Below are 23584 nucleotides of genomic sequence, written 5' to 3'. Positions count from 1 at the left end.
GGCTCGATCGTAGCCGTTTCAAAAGTATTATCTTAACAACGGCGGAACGGTCTAATTCGAATCGCAAAGTTTTTACGGTGTTTTACATTCCGAGGGGCGGGGAAAATTCCGAGAAAAGTGGTAAGAAAAAGCGACAGAACATTTGCAACTGAAAAATACATCGCGATCCACCTGCGGCGACCGCAAGGCGCCAGTAGTATGGGCACGCGATGGTACGGCAGAATGACGTCATGGCCCGTGCCGAATATCGCCGAGGAGACACGAAGTTGCGCGAAATGTACCGCCTCGTTCTCGAGCGCCGCTCAGTCTATCGTCGACCGCCGTGTGGTCGTGACGTTTTCGTCGCCGTGTTTTTTTTTTCGTATGTTCCATCGGGCTAGCCTTCTTCTCTAATTCTCTCTCTCTCTCTCTCTCTCTTTTGTCTATCTTTCTCTCTTTGTGTCTCGTTTCTCACCCTTTCTCTGCTCCTTCTCCCCCACCCCTCTCCCCGCCCCCCGCCCCTCTTTGCGTCCTATCCCCGTATCAAATATCCCCGCCTCGATGAGTCGCTCGCGTGAAAATCGAACGGTAGTTTGTCGACTGGCTGCTCCGGCGATCCGATGCCGGTGAAGCGGAACGTTTCCCCGTAAATCGTAACGCACTGGTACGGTATTTCGTAATCGAAATCCGACTGCGGTCCAAACGACGACGAAATCTCCCTGGCCGAATTAGAAGGAGGAGAGTATTGATTGCACGCTTCTAAATGAATAACAATCCCAGCGCGGTGGAGGTCGAGCTCGTGCCGCGGCTACCGTTGCACGCTGATCTTCGTGGCAGCTGACTGTAAGTGGTTCCGATGCCCGTTTTAAAGTTCGTTGCCCTCTGTATTCATAGTGACGAACTCCCAGCCCCACTCGCTCCCCATGCCCCCCTCTCCCCCGCCCTCTCCCTCTCTCTATCTCTCTCTCTCGCTCGCTCCTCGCTCCTCTTCGCCGCTGCTCGTCGTAACCCGTTCGCCACCCTGTTCGGCTAGACAACCTTGCCTCTTTATTCGCGAACGGGCATAAGCAGACGACGTGGAAGCGTCTGGAAGCGAGTGGCGGCCGGTAATCGAAGTTTAAAGTCGGTGGAAGAAATATTGATTCGCTCCACTGCCGTGCGAATCACGACGCTCCGCTGGATCCCCCGTCCGACCGGCCCCGAACTTCGTGCATCGACTCGTTTCTCAACCGTGTCGTTGATAAAGGAAAAGCGGTTCCCCGTTCCTCTTTCCTTCGCGATCAATCTACGTACGTATTCAACTCGTACGCTTTTTTCTGCTCGTCTCTCCTTCGTGTACCTGTGAATGCACCGTTGAGAGTTGTCGCGCGTCGAAGAACAAGAGCAACCAGATGCGACGACGGAGAGCGATCGCAACGATGGAATTTTGGAACACGGATCGATCGACGCGATCGAACGACGCGGACGATTGGAGGATATTCGATTGCTGTCGATCGATCGATCGATCGATCGAAGCGCGTCGTTCGGCTCGTGTCGGCGACAATGCGTCCTCCGACGCACACGCTTCGCTTGGCGTGTCTCCGTTGCGCGGCGCAAATTCTCGTCTGCATTTTGTTCACCATTGCGTGAAATGGATCGGTTGGCGGAAAAAAAAGTTATCGAGCATTTACCCGCTGACCCGCTACCGTTTTCACTGTCTCTTTATTTTTATTTATTTACTCACTTGTTTATTTATCCATTTATTTTGTTTTTGTTTTCTTCTGCCTTCTGCCAAACGTTCCCTCTCACGCGAGCGAGTTTCGATCAATTTTCGCCAACAATGTTCTTTCAACGAACGAATTTGTGGATTAGAAATTCGCGCGCGATAATTTTCGAAAATATTCGGATCCTTGAATGAGACGACCTCCGTCTCGAGAGAGTTCTTCGATTCGAATCTCTCTTTCGACCTCCCTCTCTCTCTTCCTCGACACTTTCGGCAGAAAGAGAGCCACAGAATTTTCGTATCCACTTTTTCGTATCACTCACTTAACGCTTTGCCGCCTTTCGAATCTCGCACAATGGAATTTTCACTACCGTCACTAGCCTGCGTTCTTTTCTTCTTCTTTCTCATTGTTACGACTGAGGGGAGAAAAAAGAAAAAAAGAAAAATACGGGACGCGATATCGTTAGATCGATCTAACACTGTGTGGATGAATGCATTATAAAATTTCAAGGGGCAGCCGGTGGAGCGGCCTGTCTGCTCCTCCGCTCGAACGTGTTAGGGGAGGTGGTCAAAGTGCGGAAGCCTAGCCGCATGAAAAAGAGGCTGACGGAGGATTCTAGGGACGGATAGAAAGTACGTAGGGGGCAGGCTAGGAGTCGAGTAGACGGGTGGTCGATAAAAGCTGCCCTCGCGTGGCTGCGTTATTACGCGGGGGATCGCGACACGATGACTGCACTTTGCTTCTCGCGTGCACGCGCTTCGCTCGATAACCACGATCGAACGATTAAGACCGGCTTAATCACGCCCCCGCGTCGCGAATTTTCGCGCTGCGCCGTTGTTATGCGAATATCGATCGCCCCGCTGCCGAAGAATCGCGATCCCCCGACCGAGCCGCTCTTCTTTCGGCCCAGCCTTCAACGCGCGCGCTCTCCCGCTTTAAACCAATCTTTCCTACGCGTGTCCCTCATTTTTACGGATCGTTTCTTCCGCCATGTGCATTTATATAAATAAATATTTTTCGAGGAGGATTTCGTTCAGTGGAAATATAAATGGCTCGTGGATAATGGCTCGGCGGACGGACGTGATCCGGGCTCGAAATGCAAACAGCGGAGAATTTATATAACCCAATTTACGAATATAACTGTGTGTATAACGAAAGATATATCTGACCGATAGCCCGTTAACGTGACGACCATTTATAACAACACACACGAACGGTAATAAAGTTACCGTGAATTATGCGGAAACGGACGGAATTCGAGGATGGAAGAAGAAAGAAGATTGCGAATTATCGATCCCAACATTTTCTCCACGAAATCGATTCGACCGTGTGTTTATTCGAACAAACGGTTTCGTTGGTTGATTCCTTACCGTCTCGAAGAATAGACACGCGGTTAAACGAGGGTGATATCGTTGGAGTCGAGAAAGAAAGAAAAGGGATCGAAGGGACGTCCTTCTTTTTTCAGGCGAACGCTCGAAAGGGCCGCCTCTCCCGCGACAATCGTTAATTAAAACCGAATATCTAGAGCAGAGCACTTGCACTTGCACTTGGGATCGGGTGGCGCCGATCCACCGGCCTTTTCCTCCCTTTTCGCGGCTTGAACGTTCAATGCCTCGTTAATCGCGGCTCGCCGCCGGTGAAATGGATTTTATATCGCGGCGGGGAGAGGCCGCGATTCGAGTATAATCGCTTTCAAGGGGGGATCTATAAATAGAGGCCGCGCGGCATTCCAAAGCGTGCAAATAAATTCTCACGCCGCGTTCTCGGATATCATCCGCGTATTCCAAATCAAAGTGGATACTTTTTGAATATACTCGTATATCCGAGTTTATCCTCGGATTAATTAGTCGTCGAGCATTCCGTTTCCATCCATCGTGAAACAAATAAACGTAATAAAATTATGGGACATCGAATGGATCACGCCTGCAATTTCGAAATTGGGAAAAAGAAGAATTCGGGAAAAAGAAGATTTCGAGAACGAGAACTCGAGAAGAATTGTTGTTTTTGTTTGCAGGGTACTCGTGAAAGTGGCGAGCATGTCGTAATCGTATTTCGTTGCAAAGCTGTACTTGAACGCGCTTTCGTATCATGAACGGGCTGGCTCTGTGATCATCGAGACACACGGGCTCGATACACACGATGTCTCTCTAAAATTAGAATCCACTTTGCCCGTCTGATCCTTCTACCCTTCTTTCCTACCGTCCTGCTCTCTCCCTGCCACCTAATCATCTCCTTCGCTCCTCTTTGATCCTACCTTCTCTCTCCTTCCCCTCATCCCCGTGTCTGTATCTTTCACCACCATCAACAAGATACAGCGGGTGGTGGAAAATTCATGCGCAGGTAAACATTGTGAGAATTTCAAAGAATCGCGCTGGGAGATGTTTCTTCCCCTCCTCTCCGCAAACTCCTCTACTCCACCAGGATTTTCCCCCTTCCCCCGTGCTTGTTTGCGATCGTTGTTCGCGCCAACGTCTCTTGATCTTCTCAGGGATCAATTCTGGACGAGCCACTCCTCTTTCCAAACTTATATTCCCCTGTCAAGTGCTTTAGGAAACAATTTTCAAACTTCTCTCGCGTTTTATAACCACTCCTTGTTTTACTAGTTTCCGCTTATTTCGTTCTTCAAAAAAAAAAAAAAGAAAGAAAGAAAGAAAGAAAGGAAGGAAGGAAGAACTCGAGGCAACCTTCTTCTCCAACTTGCGCTTTTAGCGCGCTTGGAAAATTACGATGAACGTTGCGACGATACTTGTCGAGGGTTTGCTCGGTGTAAAACGCGTTGAACAGTCGCGACAACGGAGTTTAATTCCGCGATGTTTCTATAGGTAGGGTAGGGTTCAGGTACGTTCCACAAAATTTAACGGTCGATCGATCCGAAACAAAGAAAAGCCAGCGATTATACGGAATAATTTTATTCTCCCCTTCCGTTGGAACGATGTTGGAATTCACTTTGCCCGTCTAATTCCGCTGCATCTGTTCGACCTATCCTACCCTCCGCCGCGCTTTCCTTCCCACCCATCCCATTTCCATTTGAACACGAGCTTCCAGCTTTAATATTATCCGGAAAATAGTTCGAAGGAGTAACAACGTTGCGTATCGCGCTCGATACGAGGAGAATTTCAGCGTATTTTCGCCACACCGAATTTCTCGCCCCGATGATGTTTGAAAGAAGATGTCGAATGGGAGAAAGCCCCGATAAATACGCGATTCGAAAAATCAATTTGGACGATGTAGCCCCGGGAATATCGTTAAACGGAGACAATTTCTGTGCTTCGCTAATTGGACAGCCGTGTCGGCCCGTTAATCCCCAGGACCAATTATAAGTTATTTCGCGCAACAACGTTGCAACAATGTTTCGATCGATAAACAAATCGATAAACGATTTTTTTCATCCTCGTCTTTTTCATCGTTCGATAAACAAATCGTTCCAATTCGGAGTTCAAATTGGCGTGTTTCGAGACGATTCGTGATCCTTCACCTTAACGCCTTGCCTTAACGTTGCTGGCTGACGATTTTCCTCGACCCATTTGTACCCAGCTTCCAACGCGTCCATTTTCCATTACCATTCGCCAGCGCCGCCCGTTTTAACGGTAATAGTAATGGAGCTCGTTCCACGCTTAGATAACGCAAGGTGTTCCTCCCTCGTGCACCTGTCCTCGGTTAAGCAATCGTTTTGCAGGACATTCCTTCAATCGTTCTCTCTCTCTTTCTCTGGCTTCGAGAATTCCTCGAAGAGAATGATTAATTTCGTGACGATGACGAAGCAATATCGATTATTATTAGGCGCGATTTATTTATTTTTTTTTTTTTTTTTCGTAGAGAAAAAGATGTACGTGTAATTTCTCTCCTATCTGATTAATTCTCTGAATTTCTGAACGACAGATTTTAATTTTTCAAATTCGTGAAAATGAAAAATGTTCGTTTTTTTTTCTTTTTTCATTGTCTTGACGGTAGTTGGTCGCAAGTAGAGCATCCCAGTCGAGGACAGACACTAGGATTCTAAAGGCCTCGCCGGCAGCATGAACTCGTTTCTTTCGACTAGCTCGAGGGGAGGAAAAAAGCTGGCTCGTTACTCCATCGAAACGTTTCGCCTAAAAATATATCCTTTTAAGAATCGCGATAGAGAGCCACCACTCGAGCGCACCAAGTATTTTCGTCTGTCTCTGTATTTTCGCCAGAGGACGAGGTTTTAATGGTTCGCGGGAGGCCTTCCAGCCATTCGAAAACGAGCAAAAATATTCGTACAAGTTCTAATATCCACACGTGTCTCCTAAAAGAAAGATGCTCCCCAACCAGAAGTAGAAAAGTGTACGAACAATCGTGGACGAGCGTGTCGTCGTGTAAAATATCGCAACGTGTGATCGTCATATTCTTGGAGATGTATACATCCACGATAAAATTTTACCGTTGAAATTCGCGATGTCATCGATGATGTTCGTCGCCATTTGCAAGAAACAATGTCGAGAAACAGTCGATGACGCGGACTCGTCCGCGGATCGTAAACATGGATGTCGTTTATCATCGAGAAATATATTTTCGTAGAGATATTCTGAGATAGAAAACACGAAGCATTTCAGATTATCGCATTGAAGATTACGTATTCGTGCGTCGTTCGATCCGAAGATACTCGTGCAATTCGAAACCCTCGCACCTGCGCCGACAATGGCAGCCATTGTTCGAAAAAAACGATTCCATCGATGGAAAAAATGAGGTATCCACCTCGAGCTAAATATTTATTGCTCGAAACTCGAATTCTCCACGAAGATACGTAGATAAAAATTCTTCGTATTTATAGTATCCACGCTCGAACGGCTACCCGAAATCTCTTTATTCCCGTTGGAAAAGTGCCCCTTGAAAGTACCCACCCGTTCCACGAGACACGCAGAGACAAGGCTGGCTCTTTCCGGATTCTTAAGGATTCGCGAGGCTGGCCGACAAACAAAAGGGTGAGGAGGGGAAGAAAGCGGAAAACGACGGGAATGGGGCCAGCCCAGTGGCGGGACAGCTGGTTCGCACAGCCGTCCCCGTTTCTGGATTTCGGAGTTTAGCCCGATAATCTCGTCTCGGTTGGAATCCCGGCAAGCCTCTTTCCTCTATTATATACTCTTTCTTTTCTCCTGTCCCTCGTGTCCTTCTCTCTCCCCCCTCCTTGCCACGCGAGAAGACTTATCCAACACGCGCCCACCTCGATTACGTCCTCTTCCTTCCGGGGTGGACGAGGAGGAGAGGAAAGAGAAGGAAATGGAATCCCATCTCGAGGATTTATAAGGGATGCCACGCGTGTACTCGCGCGACACCGGTAATTTCTCAATGCTCCGCTCCCCATTTCTCGAATCCTCGAAAATTGATCGACGTACGCGCGTTAGAGATCTATATATTACGGATACGTTACGGATGGATACGTTTTGTTTTTCTTTTTTCTCTCTCTCTCTCTCTCTTTTCGTTAGAGAAATTAAACGCGTTGCGCGTTTTTTTTTATCGCGATTCGCGCGTATGAATAATAAGGGAAAAATAGATTTGTTTTTTTTTTTTTTTTTTTTTTTTGTTTTTTTACGATCTCTATTAACGAGAAAGATAAGTTTTAATCTGATATTTCCATTTCATGGAAATCAGTGGCAGAATGAATTTTAAGCATTCGAACGTTGGTTGAATATTGATTGTTGGGAAGGGGAGAGGAGGGGAGGGGGGGGGGATAGATTACATCTGAAATATTCGATACAGCGAACACGCTGTCGATATTCCTTCCGCTCTTTTACCTTCGACTTTTTCTCTTCTCCGAATAAAAAAAAGCGCGTACGATAAAAGCCTTAAATATTCCCCGATAAAAGTAAAAACTCGGGATTTTCGCATCGAGGGATCGAACGAATACGTTTTGATCGTAACGGTCGTAAAATCGATGTATCGACGAAATCGATGAACGTATCGTCGTAACCGCGTCGTTGGCCGATCTCTTCCCCCCTCCCTCGATTCGAGAGATTTCCGCGTACACAGTCGGATTAAAATCTCGTTTCAGAAAGGATGCGAGAAAATTGTGGGGGAAGACGGGGAGGGTGGAAGGGCCAAGCCTCGTAAAAAAATAAGCTCGTAAACCGGGAGCAGGGCAGTGGAAGCTATACAACACCGAGGTTTCGCGAAGTTGTGGAAGTTTATTAACCGCGGTGCGCGCGCGTGAATCTCGTGATGGAAGAGAATGGGCGATTCGGTGGCGCCGAATCGTAAAGGTTTACGGCCGATGGCGAGAAAGTTCTCGCGCTTTAGCCGTGACTTTGCAGTTCTTCAGACGCGCACAAACCACTTTGTCCCCTTCGCAACTTTGTACCAGAAAGAATTGTAGCAAATTTTAACCACGCGCCTCTCAATATCGCGTGGCTTTAAATATTTCTCGCGATATTTATAAGTTTTCACGGTAGATTTCTCTGAATCATTTTCTCGCTTCTTTTCGTAAAAAATATATATATAAATAACGACGTGGCCTAACGACATGGGGAAGGATATAGGAAGAGAAGGAAAGTTGCTCGTGAACGGTAACGACATCCGGCTGCTCCGTCTTTCTCACGGATATGAGTCACCGCTCGGCCTGCAACTTATCAAGCTGTTTCGATCGTTTATCGAAACTTTTTGATTACGAAACTGTCGTAACTTCGTTCGACCCGTAATGACCTTCTCTCCCGCTCGCGTGATCCTCGCAAATCCGCTTATTAATATTTCGCAACGATCTCACCGCCCGCATTGTCCTCGATTTAACCGATCTCCACGGAAGGAGATCTCGTCTCGCGATCGGAATACAGTTGAAAAGTAATCAGAGTCACTCGGAGAGATCTCGCCCGAGTTTAAATTCGAGCCACGACTTCCGCCCCCATACGATATTTATAGAATTTAATCTGAGAACGAAGGAAGAGGAGGAGAGATGTTGGGAAGCAGCCGTGTTTCCGAACTTCGCAGCGGTTCCTTCTACAGCTCTAAACTTAATTACCTCGGCTCGCTTGCGTACCCTCTGCAAGGGTGCAAAATATCCGTCGCGGGGGAATACGTCCTCGACGAGACTCAATCGGCTACCCTTCTTGCATCATCTATATTCGACGATATGATCCCTCGTTTCGTTCGAAGAGGAAAATTCAATTGGAACGAAGAAAGAGTGGAATGCAAGTGTTCGAACACGCGCGACACCCATACGCGATCCCAACGCTTTACTGTCCGTCGATATAATCGATACCTAACTCTCGTTTACCCTCGTCCAATGTTCCGACACTCTTTCAACGTTCTCGTGAAACTCATCCACGCAATCTCGAAAAGCGAACCGTTTCATCGAACAAACAGATCCCGAAATCCCAACCCTCCTCTGTTCTGGAATAAATAAAACTCTCCCTCCCTCTCTCTCTCTCTCTCGCGACAAAGAACAGAGCTCTCTCGACGAAGAATGGAGAGTTGGCCGCGAACGAAGGCTTCGAACGGATACAGGAACACGGTGAAACTCATAGAAACTCGCGTGTGGGCCAATCGGTTATTTTTTTGCGGCGCGAGAAAACGCGAGGCGATAAGACGCGTACGGTCTCTCGAACATCTAAACCGACGTAGGGGTAGGGGTGGTTCGGAATGGAATGGGGGAGGGGGGAGGGGATATGGTGTCAGGGGTGAACGAAATGGACGAGGGACGGCGTGGGATGCAGAGGGGTTGCCGGTAGTGTGTATTGATCGAGCTAGAAGAGCACCCTTCCCCCCCCTCGGCTCCGCTTCGTACTTCGTACGAACGCCCACGTACGCGGTGTTTCGCTCGTCCACGACTCTTTCTTCTTCTTCTTCTTCTTCTTCTTCTTGTATGTACATCGTCCGTTTCCACCTTCTCTCCTCATCTTCCTCTCCTCCCCTAAAGCTTCTTCCCTATCCGCGAATCTCACGTAAGGGATCACGCGACCGCGCGCTCGATTAATGGTCCACCTGCGTGTAATTCTATTTGGCGTCTCTTGCTCGAGAAAATTGATGATGGTCCGTTTTGCCTCGGCCGTCGTTGAACTCGGATTGTTGCGAGAGATGTGCGCGAATTTTGAATCGAGTCGTGATTGGTCGAGAATCTCGAGCGGTGGCGTGGCGGAATCGATCGATCGATCCCGAGTTTAACATCTTTTTCGTTGCAAGTGCTCCTGTTGTAGGTAGATTTGTCGATCGCGATTTTTTTCACTTTACGCCCCTTCGTTACGCAACTTCGCTCGCGATCGATTTAAACCGATTTTCTTTCCACGAGTTTCGAGTCCCCTCCCCTCCATCCTGCTTGTTTAAACAACAAAGAAATTCCTTCCACCGCTCGAAAAGCAGTTACACCACGAGTGTCTATCGGCTACGAGATTCGATCGAACTATTTCGAACGGGGGAAATTGCGCGATTGCCAATCGAGTCACGATTTCGATGGAAAGAAAGGAGAGAGAATCGGTTTCCTTTCTTTCTCTTTACTTTTGACCAATCCCATGTTGCGTCAAACAAGGGACAGCTAATCACCCTCGATTTCATTCGGGGCCCGTTGTTCGGCAACCAGAAATTGCGAGGTTGCGTATACCGTAATCGCGGTTGCGGCACAGAACCCGCCTGGTGTAATTTACGGTTCAGCCAGGTGCGTCAGAAGTTGCTCACCTTACGACCTAATTGGGTTTAATTACAGCTCGCTGAAAGTTACGGCGGCGGCGTGAGTCCTTATACAGGGTGGCTCGTTACAATTACGAGCCGCCGACGGCTGATTTCAGTTACCGCGATCGGCCTTATTACGCCCTGTCCGCCTATGATTCCTCCCCCCTCTTGCCACTCTCAGTCAGGCCAACCTCTCCTGCACCTCTGCTACAATTTTCTCTCCGTCTCCTCGACACCCCCTTCCGATAACGAGGTGGTTAACAGTCGCTTCTCTGATGTGTCTGAACGTAATCAACAAGCAGGGCAAACAGAGCGGTTAATCGATCATCGAGCCCACTCTGACGCGATTCGCGCTTTGATTAGGAGGATACCAGTTGATTAGGGGGCTGCAAAGGAATCGCAAACGAGAAATTGGTGGAGAAATCTCGCGACATATCCGATTCGGTTGACTCTCTCTTTCGCGAGAAGATATCGTATTGACGGAGTAAAGTCAGAGGCGCAGCGGAGGAGAGCAAAAGCTGCGAGAATTTTCCCTCGCGCGAACAAAAGAAACTAAATATTGACGGCGGTGGCGGAAACGGCCCTCTTCAACCGCCACGAGCTGCATTTCCGCCTGGACTCGCTCTTGGACTTGCGCGCCTCGATTAAGAGAAAAGGGGGAACGTAAGAAGTCGCGGAAGAAGAGTTTTTTGGGGGAAAGCGGTGAAGGATGGATCAAGGGAAGAATCGGCCTCGACGACGATCGATAGAGAATTGCCGCAAAGGTATTCGGCTTAATCGATCGCCATCCGCGGTCCGACCGCATTTATGCGCGTTGCCTTCCTCTCTCTCTCTCTCTCTGCAACTTCTGGCGAATTTCCAACCCTTCTAGCCTTTGCTAACCCACATACTTGTTTAAAACGGTGTTATCAACCTCCTGGATCGCGCGAAACTTTTCACCTTCCTCTCCCTAATTTTCATTGTTTTCCAACCCAACATCGTTAATCGCTCCCTTCGCTCTCCAGCGTCTTCTTCCTCGCGTGTGTCCGTCTCTCGTCCCTCTCGTTATTCGTACTCAAAGAAGTCTTTCTTCGAAACTACGTGCGATAAAAGACGAATATCCACGATGAATCGATGCTCTTTGAGAGAACGGAGAACAGAGACTCCCTTCTTCCATATATATATATATATATATATATATATATATATATATATATATATATTTATATATAAATTATGATTCGATATATCTCTTCGAAACGAGAGATATTTTCCGGTTTCCGGGTTTTGACAGCGGTGGTGAAACGGCCTGTTTTTCGTTTCCATATTTCGAGCGATCGAAACGAGGCCGGCCGACATCGGTTCAAAGAGCCAATTAACGACGCGCACGGAGAAATTACTATGCTCGTTGGAGGCTGTAATTAACGGTTGCGTCCAATGAAACCGGGAATTAGCATTGCGCAATCCGCGACACGTGCGCGATGACGTTTCATACGTATCCCGTTTATTAGAGTTCGATGGCTAGTCGCGGATAAATGGGAGTGGGAAATTTAATATTCCGAAGCGAGCGAGAAGACCGTGACAGGCCGCGTCGTCTTAAAATATGGTCGAACTCGGGAGCAGGATCAGAGGGATAAGTGTCATTCAGGGTCAGCCACCCGGTCCCCGGATAAAGGATCGAGTTTCTGGCTGTCAAAAGGGATCGCGAAACCCTCGAATAATCTATCCTTCCCTTTGCTCCCGCATCTTGATACGCGGTGAATTAATAACCTATTGCCTCTCGATAAGAAGAGATCATCCCTCGACGTGAAAAATTCAACGGTCGATACCTTTCCAACACCTTTTCCCATCGGACGGTTTGTTACCACGCGTGGTAATGGATCATGAGGAGGGAGGGAGGGAGAGAGAGAGAGAGAGAGAGAGAGAGAGAGAGAGCAGAAGAAAACGTTAAATCGGTATTTCAGCAAGAAGTGCATCAACGTCGCGCTTTTAAAGATCGAAGACCACTTTTCTCGAGCTGTATGATGGATGACCGTGATCCATATGAAATCGTATGAGGCGGCCGGTATCGAAGGCTGCAGCAAGAAAATATCGTGATGCGTCATCGTTGCGGGAAAAAAGTTCGTCGATTGAAAATAAATCATTGGAAGGGAAGATTGCTTTCTATTCGTGATCCAACGCGAGCGAGCGTGATAGATTATCGGAAAATCTTTTCGACAATCTCGAAGTAAATTTACGAATATTTATTACGACACCGATGATACTAATATTCAAAGGGAAGAATTTAAGGAAACGAAATCTCTCGAATCTCTGTAAAAGGAACAACTCGTCGGGATATTGAACAGCGTTTGAAACTCTGCGCGATCGTGGCCTTCGTTTTGAAGAAAATTGGAATCCGTGTGGCGATCCGGGATTAAAAGTTGACCGATTCGAGGTCGAAGGAGACGGCGAAGACTGGGCGGAAGGAGAGGCGAGCGGCGTTAGTCGGCAAACCGCTCGGCTAATCCCCTAATTACTTCGACATGGTTAGCGACCCTGTACTAACCACGTCGGTGCCTGGCTCCGTTCCCCGGTCGTTAATTAAAATGGCATTTCCTTGCAGCCGCGGTAATTTCCAGCCAACACGCCGCGCATAAGTCACGACGACGGTCAATCGGGCTCGTCTTCGAACGGTTCTCGATCCTTGGAAAATTTATCGCCCCACCAGATATACTCGTAATTTCTCGTTTTCGACAGAGAAGGGCCAATATTTTTTAAAATATCGCCTCGTATCGATTCTTCCAAATGGACGGTGAATTTAATTATTTGAACTGCGATAATCGTTTCTATCGGTAAGTGTTACAAATATATTTTCGTGGGAAAGTAGAATTTTTTTGGAAAACACGGTTTCGAGCATCGCGACTTCTCGATCTCATTCTCGACCGAGCTAGAAAATCGCTAGCAATCTATTCTACGAAGTGGAATCGAATTTTCTCGGGGCGAGGACGCTAAGAGTAGATGGGATTTTATCTACCAGTTTTAGGGAAACGAGGTCGATTTCCAAGAATTTCTCCTAACGAAAATTTCGTTACACTTTTTCGCAATTTGGCAGGGAAATTGAATTCCCTAGCGACCAGCTAGCTAGCACGTGGTAAACCGTGTTTTCCGAAACATTTATACGAGAAATATACTCGATTCTCGATTTATCCGCAACACCGTATCAACACTCGATTCGGGGCAAAAATATGGAGGAAATATCCGGAAAAACTTGTATACAAATACTGGCACGCGATAAACGCCACTAAATCGAAGTTTAATTATGCAAAATGCCGCCGGCCCAACAATTATCCGCTCTGATCATAATTATCCCCAGATTCGTGACTTCGTAATGATCGCATCAATAATGATAATGCGAGCACCGATGCGCTCGCTAAAAATCGCGTTCGATTTCCCGCCACTTCTACCCTCTTCTAAAATTCTCGAAACGTGTTAACGAGAAATCGATCCATCCTCCCCTCGTTGCGAAAGAAATTTACTAGACGATACGCAATAGGACCGGTAACGAACGACTAATAACCCACGGCTCGAGAACGTGGCGTTCGAAACGCGATTTTTACACGAGAAGCAAGGGAGAACGAAACGAGCGACGTGGTCATCGACGATCGATCCCCTCCCTTAAGTAATCCGCTCGGCGACGTGCTGATTCAGGTACAGCAGCGAGGGTGTTGCGGAGTCTGCTCTGGTCGACGACACCCTCAACGGAAATCCTCGATCTTCGTCGTCATCCTCCTCGATTCTGGCCCCCGTACAGTCAGCATCCGCGGACACTGCGGTCGACGCTGCGAATCTATCCGATTCGAGAAAGTACGTACGATAGAATTGCTCTCGTCGTACCTTCCTCCTCCTCCCCCCTTTAAACTCCTTTAGATCGCTGCACACATCTTTTTTTTATTATCGAACAAACTTCTCTTGCGCTTCACGTCTTGTTCTTTGTGTAATGTTTCTTATATTTGTACCTGTATTATTATGCAATCTTCTTGATTGTTATTGTTGTTATTGTTGTTGTTGTTGTTGTTGTTACTTATTACCGCTGCTCGCTCGGCTGCCACAATCATTTCGTTTACCATTGCAAGCAAGTAACCGCGAGTACCCTCCGATCGCTTGCTCCGGTCACTCGTTTCACTTGTCACATCCGAGTGATTCGATGGATTATTATTGATTTTCTAATAACAATCGCGACGCTTTTTACCGTAGGCGTATCGTTTTTTACGAACGATGCTCTCCTCGCTGCTCCGTAGGAAAACTCGGCAAACCCGAGTTGTTGTTGCTTGTCTTTCTTCCTCCCTCTATCCACCCCACCATAATGTACAATACTATCCGCAGTACTTGTTGTTGGCTCGCGTTCGCATGCAACCGGCGTAGGTTTTGAAAACGTGGGACGAAAACCGATGATCGATCGACCGATTCGAGACCAACTTCCGATCCTCGAAAAGTTCTGGTCTTGGTCTTAACCAAGAAGGGGGTAAAGTTGGTAGTAAATTGCGATCCAAGTTTTTATTTATTCGATCGAAGGGTGATTAACCAGACGAAAATTCGCCATTTCCTCCAAGGGGAAAGAACACGAGTTGCAAAAATTCTGCGCTTGGCTCGTCTTCTCTCCACGGTTCTTGCATTAGAAAGTAAAAAACTAACTTTTCCTCGGATCTTTCGGCCTCGCCGATCTTTACGCCGATGGAAAGCGGCCGCGTGTCCGTCTCAACTGCCGCGTCGCTACGATTCCAAGGATTTTAGATTTTATTCGCTCACCGGGCGAGACACGCGTTGGAAACCAACTTCTTTCCGTTCAATTTCAATGTAGCCACGGTTATCACTCATCCGTTTGTCGTGCCGTTTTGTCGCCATTGTGAATTGACGAACCAGTAAAATGCAGAGAAGAGGGAAAACATGAGGCTGCGCGTGAAAACAAATATAATTGGTTCGATCGATTTGATTCGTTCCTTTCCCCCGTGGCGATTTCCATTCCCTCGTGGCAACATCGATCGGGAATTACGGGGCGCAGCGAGCAAGTTCTCGCGATGACGCGCGCAATCAAGGAGAGCGCGATTCGTCATTGTCGAGTCGCGCGATCGATAAAACTTTACGAGCCACTCGATGGCCAATTAATGGCGATCCGATTCATCATAACGCGCGAAAAGCGTAAGTAAATGTTAACGATGCCCATCCATCCATACGTACACCTCGCTTAACGCCCAATCGTCCCGCGATAAATCGTCTGCCTGCTCGATCGTTTTTGCTGCTCGATGCCCGACGTAGACAACATTGAAATTGGCTTACCTCTGCTCTCCTAATCTGCCCATCGTGTGGTATTCGCGCGACGAGAAAGAGGCGGTGTTTAGAGGCGCGGCGAGGGTATTGCGAGGGACGATGCGATAACCTTGGGACTATGGGACTATTACAGTTATTGCGAGAAAGCGGATAACGAAACGACAGAGATGGGAGGCGTTCCGCATGTGGAGGGTGGATTGAACAGCGAGCTGTACGCGGTCCCTGTGAAGCGGAGGCAGCCCAAGGATCAAAAGAACAATGCCACTCTGCAGAACAATGGCCAGGAGAAGCCTGCGGAGGTAGATACCACCGATTCCGAGGACAAAGATGAGAATCTGCCACCAGGATGGCAGAAACACGAGGGTGGGTATCCGATGGCTATGTACGAACCGTCGCGACGTAATAATTGAAATTGTACCACTACCACCTCCTACAGACGAGAACGGACCTTATTACTGGCACGTGAAAAGTGGGAATATACAGAGAGAGCCACCGGAAGCGCCGCCACATTCCAAAAGGGAGTCGCGCAGAAGTCTGATCAAGGACAACGATAGCGTAAGTAAACGTTCGAACGGAATCTATGGATTTTGTATAATTTTTTCACGAGACTGGATGCTGGCGATACAGATAAACAACTTCCACACGTTAAGCGGCATGGTCAATACCGTCACCCGCAGTAACACGAGCTCGGCCTTGGATCAAGAGTTGGAAAACAAGAGAAAAGTGGAGCTAGCTCTCAAGTGAGACACCACTGCTATCGATATCTCTCTGTAATATTCTTTCGCGCGACGCACCGCTTCACGCTCCTGGTCTCCGTGTTTCAGGCGACGAAGCTATCCCGCACGAGCGGACTCCGAGGGCAGGGACAAACCTATCAGATTCGCGGTACGATCCCTCGGCTGGACCGAAATCGCAGAGGAAGATTTGACGCCCGAGAGAAGCAGCAAGGCAGTCAACAAATGTATCGTAGACTTGTCCTTGGGAAGAAACGATCTTCTGGACGTGGTCGGGCGATGGGGCGATGTTAGTAGCCGAGATCGAACGTATCCGAATTCGAGAAACGGGATTACATTAATTGTTGGAAACTTTTCAGGGCAAAGACTTGTTCATGGATCTGGACGAAGGCGCGTTGAAACTGATAGACCCGGAGAATCTTACCGTGCTCAACACACAGCCGATACACACGGTGAGGGTGTGGGGTGTTGGCAGAGACCATTGCCGGTAAGTGAATCATTGAGAAACGTTTTAAGAAAGGTTTCTTCGATACGATTAAAAAATTCGATTCGTTTATGATTCGTTTCATGCCCATCCTTCTTCACCCTCGAACGATCCACCGAAACAGTGAAAGGTAAGGAGCGTTTCACCAAACCGTGGTATTTATCTCGCGATCTGCGTTGTTGTCAATGCGTCGTTCCTCTTTCAGGGACTTTGCGTACGTGGCAAGAGACCGGTCCACTCGGAAGCACATGTGCCACGTGTTCCGTTGCGACATTCCGGCGCGCACGATCGCGAACACGCTTCGCGACATTTGCAAGAAGATCATGATCGAGCGATCGCAACACCAGAATCTCGCGAAACCGGTGGACATCAACGGGCGAACAAGCCTCGCCACCAGACCGACTAATCTGCCCACCGAGCATCGACGCTTCCATAGAAACGGACAAGCGCTAGTCAGTAAGTAATCGAGGAGTGTAAGATTTCCACAGATGGAAGAGAGAGAGAGAGAGAGAGAGAGAAAGGAGTAAAACGTTGACCCGTTTTCAGCGCAATCATTCCCAACGCCGATGGAAGAACCGAAGAAGGTGTTGCGAGCACAATATCTCGGATCCATGCAGGTTTCTCAAGCGACTGGAATGGAGGTTCTCAATGACGCGATAGATCACATCGTGGCCAACACGCCTATCAATCAATGGCGAAACGTGAACGTCGCCGTCGCGCCCAGTATGATTTCCATCCTTACACCGAACGTGAGTGGATCGATGAGCGTGATATCGATTTTATTCGACGGGAAATAGAGAAATAACGTGCCTTTCAGGAGGAGAAACTTATCACCGAGTGTCGAGTGCGTTACCTGTCGTTCCTCGGAATTGGTCGTAACGTGAAACAATGCGCCTTCATAATGCACACCGCGCAAGATCTTTTCATCGCACACGTTTTCAACTGCGAGCCTAGCAGCGGAGCTCTTTGCAAAACTATCGAAGCTGCCTGCAAGGTGATCGATCGTTACATTTTTTCCAACAATATTGTCCATTGCTTGTAATTTACTTCGATTAAGTTTCATATACGTAATATATGCGCACAGCTGAGGTACCAGAAATGCTTGGACGCACATCCTCAAGGGTTTAGAAACGCTAGCAGCCTCAACACCCCGAGCGGAAAAGGTCTTGGCGCCACCTTGAAATCTTTGGTCGGCTCTCTGACTGGGCGTAGAAATAAGCAGGGTGAGTCCTGAGACGAGGCTCTCTCGCTGCAGGTAAATGAACATCCATTATCGTTGAAATATTATGACGTAAAATAAAAAAAAAAGAAAAAAAAAAGAAGCAAAACGACCAAATACATTCTTTCACGTACGATGAACGATACGATCGCCAATCATAGAACACTGTGTTGTAGTTGATTCCTTCGCTCGTTCCTTCGCAGGAACTGTGGCCGCTGCCTGCTGAGCGAGAAGTGATCAGACACAAGCATCTACAATCACCTCTGACCTTGAAATACTTCAGCGGATCGCCACCTAGTGCATCTCTCAGGTCGCTCCTTTCGCCCTCTCTGGACAACAGGCGTATTCAACTTGCCCGTTGGGAGAGCAATCCTTAAGTGGAACGTAGCCGCAGGTCGAGCCAACTTTCGAACAAGAAGAAAGAAGAAGAAAGATGAAAAAAAAAAAAAAAAAAAGAAACAGAGAATCGTATTCTTACGTTAACGACTGAATCGTGAATTCTGCAGAGTGCTATACCAATTACCACAGCTATAGTGGACTACGCTTACGTGTGTCGATATGATGTTATGTATGTTACACGCAGTGTCAGACAAAAAGAAAAAAAAAAAAAAAGAAAAGATAAAATTATACCGCCGGAGAGGAAAAAAGGCGTGGAACTTCGTGGATTGGGGCCACGAAACTGGAGGCAGGATTCTCAAGGTCGTCGTGTCCCTTAGGCGAACGTTCGCACGATGGGATGATCCTTGGATAGGAACAAAGACCGCGTAGATCAGCGTCTAGATCGTGTTGCGAAAATACGTGTTTCGAGAAAAGAGGGAATCCTGCAACGTGGTAGAGCGAATATCTGTATATATACGGAATGGTAATTAATTTCGCGCTAAATTTAATAAATTCGCTGGATTTGAAGGAAGTCCAGAGGAGGAGTGAAAGGGGAACGATGCGTGAGTGACAGAATGACTGAGGTAACGTTCTAGCGTATCCACGAGGCATTCGAAGATTAAAAAAAAAAAAATAAATAAAAAGACAAACAAGCTATAGAGAGCTTAAATGTATAACTTACACGTGTATTCTCGGATGTACAGATTAGAGAAACGAGACGAGGATGACCAGACCACACGAAACAAACACGTAATACACGCATTATATAGAAGAGACACATATAGGAATTCACGCGATGGAATGTACACGTGTGTGAGTACTTGCACGCGTGCACGTATATGCGTACATAAACACAGACGCGCGTACAGATACACGGACACTTACTTACACGAGCAGCAGGTAATAGGAAGTTTATTTTTTATGGCGAAGTATAAAAGAGTTTGCACCTTTTTGAAACGAAGGCGATTAAATGTGTTAGCGCGACCGTCCTTTAAAATCCACGGGAGAAAAAAGAGATCGAGACGAATCTATCGAGCTACGTACCAATTTTGAGACTCGCGATAAGAAAACGGTATATATAATATATACATATATATGTGTGTGTGTGTGTGTGTATATATTATTGTACGCACAATCGTTGTGCAATAACGCTAATGCCTACACAAAACGATTAACAATTTCATTCTGTTCTGAAACGGTGTAACGACTCGTTGTATCGTTGTCGTCGTCGTCGTTGTAACGCGCCTCGCTGAACAAATTAATTATCGCTAAACTCCATCGTACTGCAATGGCGTGAAAATTTTTAACGATAATAAAGTTCCGTGTTTGAGAGAAAGAATTAAAGAAAGGAAGGAAGAAAGGAAGGAAGAAAGAAAGAAAGAAGGAAAGAAGAAATAAAATACCCAGCAACTTGCCAGCAGGGAGCTTATTCACCGCCACGACGATATCCCGTACTCCGAAACGGGTTCGAACGTTGACGCTTTGACTCTTGCACGCGTGTGTCACGCGATCACAGAGAGAAATAAATATATTGCGTACACGTATGTATTATCCGCAAACTCATTATTCGCACGTGCACAGCGTCGAACGCATCTTTTCACACGCGACGAACGTTTTCAATGATAGCCGAGGACCTGGAACCGACAGAGTCGCTTCCTCTGCACGTTCTTGGAAATCGTGCGTTCACGTTTTCATACAAGTTACACATCAAACGTATTCTGCGAATCATTGTAACAATTCTCGGAACCATTGTCCGCGAGTACATGACCACGCGACATCGACGATTCGAAGGGATAGTCGAAATTTCGTACTCGCCACTGTACGGGTCGTCGAACGATCGTCGTCGACGAAGTGCTCGCGATGCCTAATGTCAATCAGTAGCTTAGAGAAACCCGTGAATAATAATAATTATTAACCCGTATGTACGTGTATCACCGTGCGCCGTTCGGTTCGTTTTCTATCGTATTAGCTTTAGGCAATTTTCCATACCAGCGCCGAATTTTTGCAGCAAATCGCAGCGAAGAATTGTACAGAAGAGAACGAAGAAGAAAGAAAGTCTACTTCGTCCGATCCTTGATTATTTTCGTACGATTACCTCGCGATTAGACACGTGACGATGTCGCGAACCGACGTCTCATCCACGAACGATTATTATACGCTAATTGAGAACAGTGACCATCAACATCTAGCTTTCGTTCGCTCGTTCAATCGCGCTTCTCGCGTTTCATCGAAAACGTTCCTAAGAAACTAGCGCTACTCTGGTTTGCCTCTACGTTTGGCGCGAAGAAATATCGCGACGAATCGAGAAAATATAGGTGTTCGACAAATAGGTGTGCGACGATCCAGAACGAACCAGAGAAACAAGACGAAACGGGACAAGAAGCGGGAAAATCCATCGGTCGTTTACGTAACGATATGTGTACTGTCAGTAAGAAAGTTACCAACCAACTAGGTCAGTGTTAATGTCCCGGAACGAGAGATTATTATTTTATTCGAAGGGAAAACGTTTCCGTCAGGCAGAATAAAAATCTCTCTCGTTGTCTCTCTTCTCGAAAGAGAGAGAGAGGGAGAAAAAGAGAGAGAGAGAGAGAGAGAAGAGAAAGGTTCCGATGACTCTCTTGCTCGCAGTGCATGTTGATCGTCCATCGATGACGGCCACACGTCGTGGGAGCCATCGTCATTGCAAAAGATACAAAGTTGTGCGGGACCCAGAACGAAGAGATATTTCTATGTAGCGTTTAAATAAGAAGGATGGCTGGCCGGATATAGGGAAGAAGGTTGAGTGCATAGAGCATGAATGTGTAGAGGAATGTGAGAAAGAGGAACGCGTGCGTGATGTAGAGTCGCTTGATGAGGGATTTTCATGTGACAATTATATCTAGATGAGGATGTAAGAGAGATAAGGGACAGAATCGCGAAGATGATTTTCATTCTTTGTACATAAGAAAAAGAAAAAGAAAAAAAAAAAAATACACGTTACGAGGATCACCTGCCTTTTACTGTAAAGAAGAATAAGAGGATGAGGAAGAAAAGAAAAAAAAAATGTGGAACGTAGCGAATGTTATTAAACGAGAGATGATAATTGCTGCGAAACGCCTCGTCTCTTGGCTGAATGTTATAAATCGGAAGAAAAAATCCTCTAAAAGGGCGACAAGCGTTTTACAAGTACCGTGGCCCTTTTTCTGGAAATTCCCTTTCGATCTATCCGCAGCTTCGAAATTTCCTTTCACCCCTTATATTATATCTTTTTTTTTTTTCTTTTTTTGCGTTCCTTCCGTTATCTGGTCACTCTCAATCTCTACGCGGATAGGCTTGAGAACCATGTCACGAACAATAATTGAACACGGAATATCGCGCGACGAGGCCTCCCGTGCGACCCTAATTCCGGAAACTCGGATCCCTCTATTTTACAAAAAGAAAGAACCAGCAATGTTTCTTCTGCTATTGATATATCGTTGATACGATTTCTTGCTTTGATATACATATAAATATAAATATAAATATATATATATATAAATATATATATAGTTGTTGAATTTATATTATCGTAATGTTAGATCGAGCGAGCGATCGAGGGTGGCACGAGACAGCCTCGAGGGTGCGACGTGCGAAGATATAATGTGGTATGGATGTAAATATTATTATACATTCTCGTATAAAAATGTAATAAACTGAAGAGACGAAAAGAAAGATCGAGAAGAAAGTTACGGTTAGCATCGTTGCACCTATAAAAAAAAAAAAAAAAAAAAAGAAATTGAAACAACTGACATATTATTCAGGAGTACACTTACATACATACATATATACATACGTACATACATACATACATGCATATATACATACACGCAACACACACACAAGCACATGCATCACACATAAAAGAAAAAAAAAAACACATATACATATTCACAAACTACACGTAGCTTAACTGTCTCCTTAATATAGGTGTTGACATGTCGCCAGGAAGGATACGAGAGTATCGTTGAAACGAGAAAATGTCATTCGGAGGATTGAAAGAGATGAAAAAAAGGAGGTGGAGGAGGGTAAAGGAGAAGGGAAGCCACTTATAACTGACATAGAATAGTGCAAACCTAACTATATTTACTGTGACATGTAATATCCTTAATGACAAAAAAAAAAAAATGCGATCTACTTGATAGGAGAGTTGTTCTGCACAAACACGATGCTTCATTGATAATTATAGTGTCTCTCTCTCTGTCTCTCTCTCTCTCTCTCTCTCTCTCTCTCTCTTTCTCTATCTCTCTATCTTCAAAAAATACGTACCTCTCTATACCTTATGGCAATTAAATGTATCCAACACGATATTTTCGATCGACAATTCGTTTCGGGAAATCGAGAACGAACGCTATCCGCGTTCAAACGCGAACGACTATCGTTTCACTCGATTCGAGCTCATCAAACGAGTCACACGCATAGACACGCATCATCGAACGATCATTGTTAATTCTAATTGTAATCACGATCATTATCGTCGCCTCGATACAAGTATAGGGAATTCACACTCATCGTCATGTCGCGTAATTAGTATATAAAAATAAATTCTAAAATGGAAGAAACGAAGATATCATTATCACTGATTATCAAAAAAAAAAAAAAAAAAAAAATGGAAAAAAGAAGAAAACACGAGAATAAGAGGAGAAGGAGAGGAAAATAATATATTCGTGTAATAATGCTCGCGTGACGATCGGCTTTTTGGAACCGTCGCGCGATCGATTAATCGTACTGTAACGTGGACGATAAAAAACGATCGATTTTTCCGTCGACGTTACGAAAACAAACCCAAGCGAGCCAACGAGATTCTATTTGGAACATTTTAGGCAACTATTTTCCGTTCTTTCGTTTCTCCTTGGAATAGAATCTTGGTGTGCGCGTGTATCTTGAAACGAGAACAAGTTCTAAAAGGAGTGAGGAGAGAAAACGAAAAAAAAAAAAAAAAAAAAAGAAAACTGAACGACGCGTTCCGTTATATTCGACGAGTCCACGTGTCATTTTTAGAGCGTACGAAAGGACAAAACACTTTGTATGCACCTCCCCCCCCCTCCCCCTCCCCCTCCCTCCCCCATTGTTCATACCCATTTGTATTGCGTAGATGGACCGATCGATAATTATAAACGAACGTGAGAGTTTTTTTATATATATATATATAAATATAATGTAATATTAATATAAT

At 46.2% G+C, this 23584-nt stretch overlaps 1 protein-coding gene across 1 annotated transcript in view; it reads left to right on the top strand.

Moving 5' to 3' along the window:
- Positions 1 to 23360, top strand: part of LOC100872195 (protein Fe65 homolog) — a 112183-nt gene extending 88823 nt beyond the window's left edge. The window contains exons 5-16 of the mRNA XM_086906487.1: positions 13962 to 14117; positions 15712 to 15941; positions 16015 to 16133; positions 16206 to 16318; positions 16403 to 16601; positions 16672 to 16799; positions 16921 to 16926; positions 17002 to 17252; positions 17343 to 17545; positions 17614 to 17790; positions 17881 to 18051; positions 18219 to 23360. Coding sequence (XP_086762613.1) covers positions 13962 to 14117; positions 15712 to 15941; positions 16015 to 16133; positions 16206 to 16318; positions 16403 to 16601; positions 16672 to 16799; positions 16921 to 16926; positions 17002 to 17252; positions 17343 to 17545; positions 17614 to 17790; positions 17881 to 18030 — 1732 coding nt within the window. The 3' untranslated portion in view covers positions 18031 to 18051; positions 18219 to 23360. The remainder of the gene's footprint in view (positions 1 to 13961; positions 14118 to 15711; positions 15942 to 16014; positions 16134 to 16205; positions 16319 to 16402; positions 16602 to 16671; positions 16800 to 16920; positions 16927 to 17001; positions 17253 to 17342; positions 17546 to 17613; positions 17791 to 17880; positions 18052 to 18218) is intronic.
- Positions 23361 to 23584: the final 224 nt, after the last annotated feature.

Source organism: Apis florea, unplaced genomic scaffold (genome assembly GCF_048593485.1).
Source record: "Apis florea isolate Af1SG1 unplaced genomic scaffold, ASM4859348v1 contig_2495_pilon, whole genome shotgun sequence".
In the NCBI taxonomy this organism is placed as follows: domain Eukaryota; kingdom Metazoa; phylum Arthropoda; class Insecta; order Hymenoptera; family Apidae; genus Apis; species Apis florea.
This window is presented reverse-complemented; position numbering and strand designations above follow the sequence as displayed.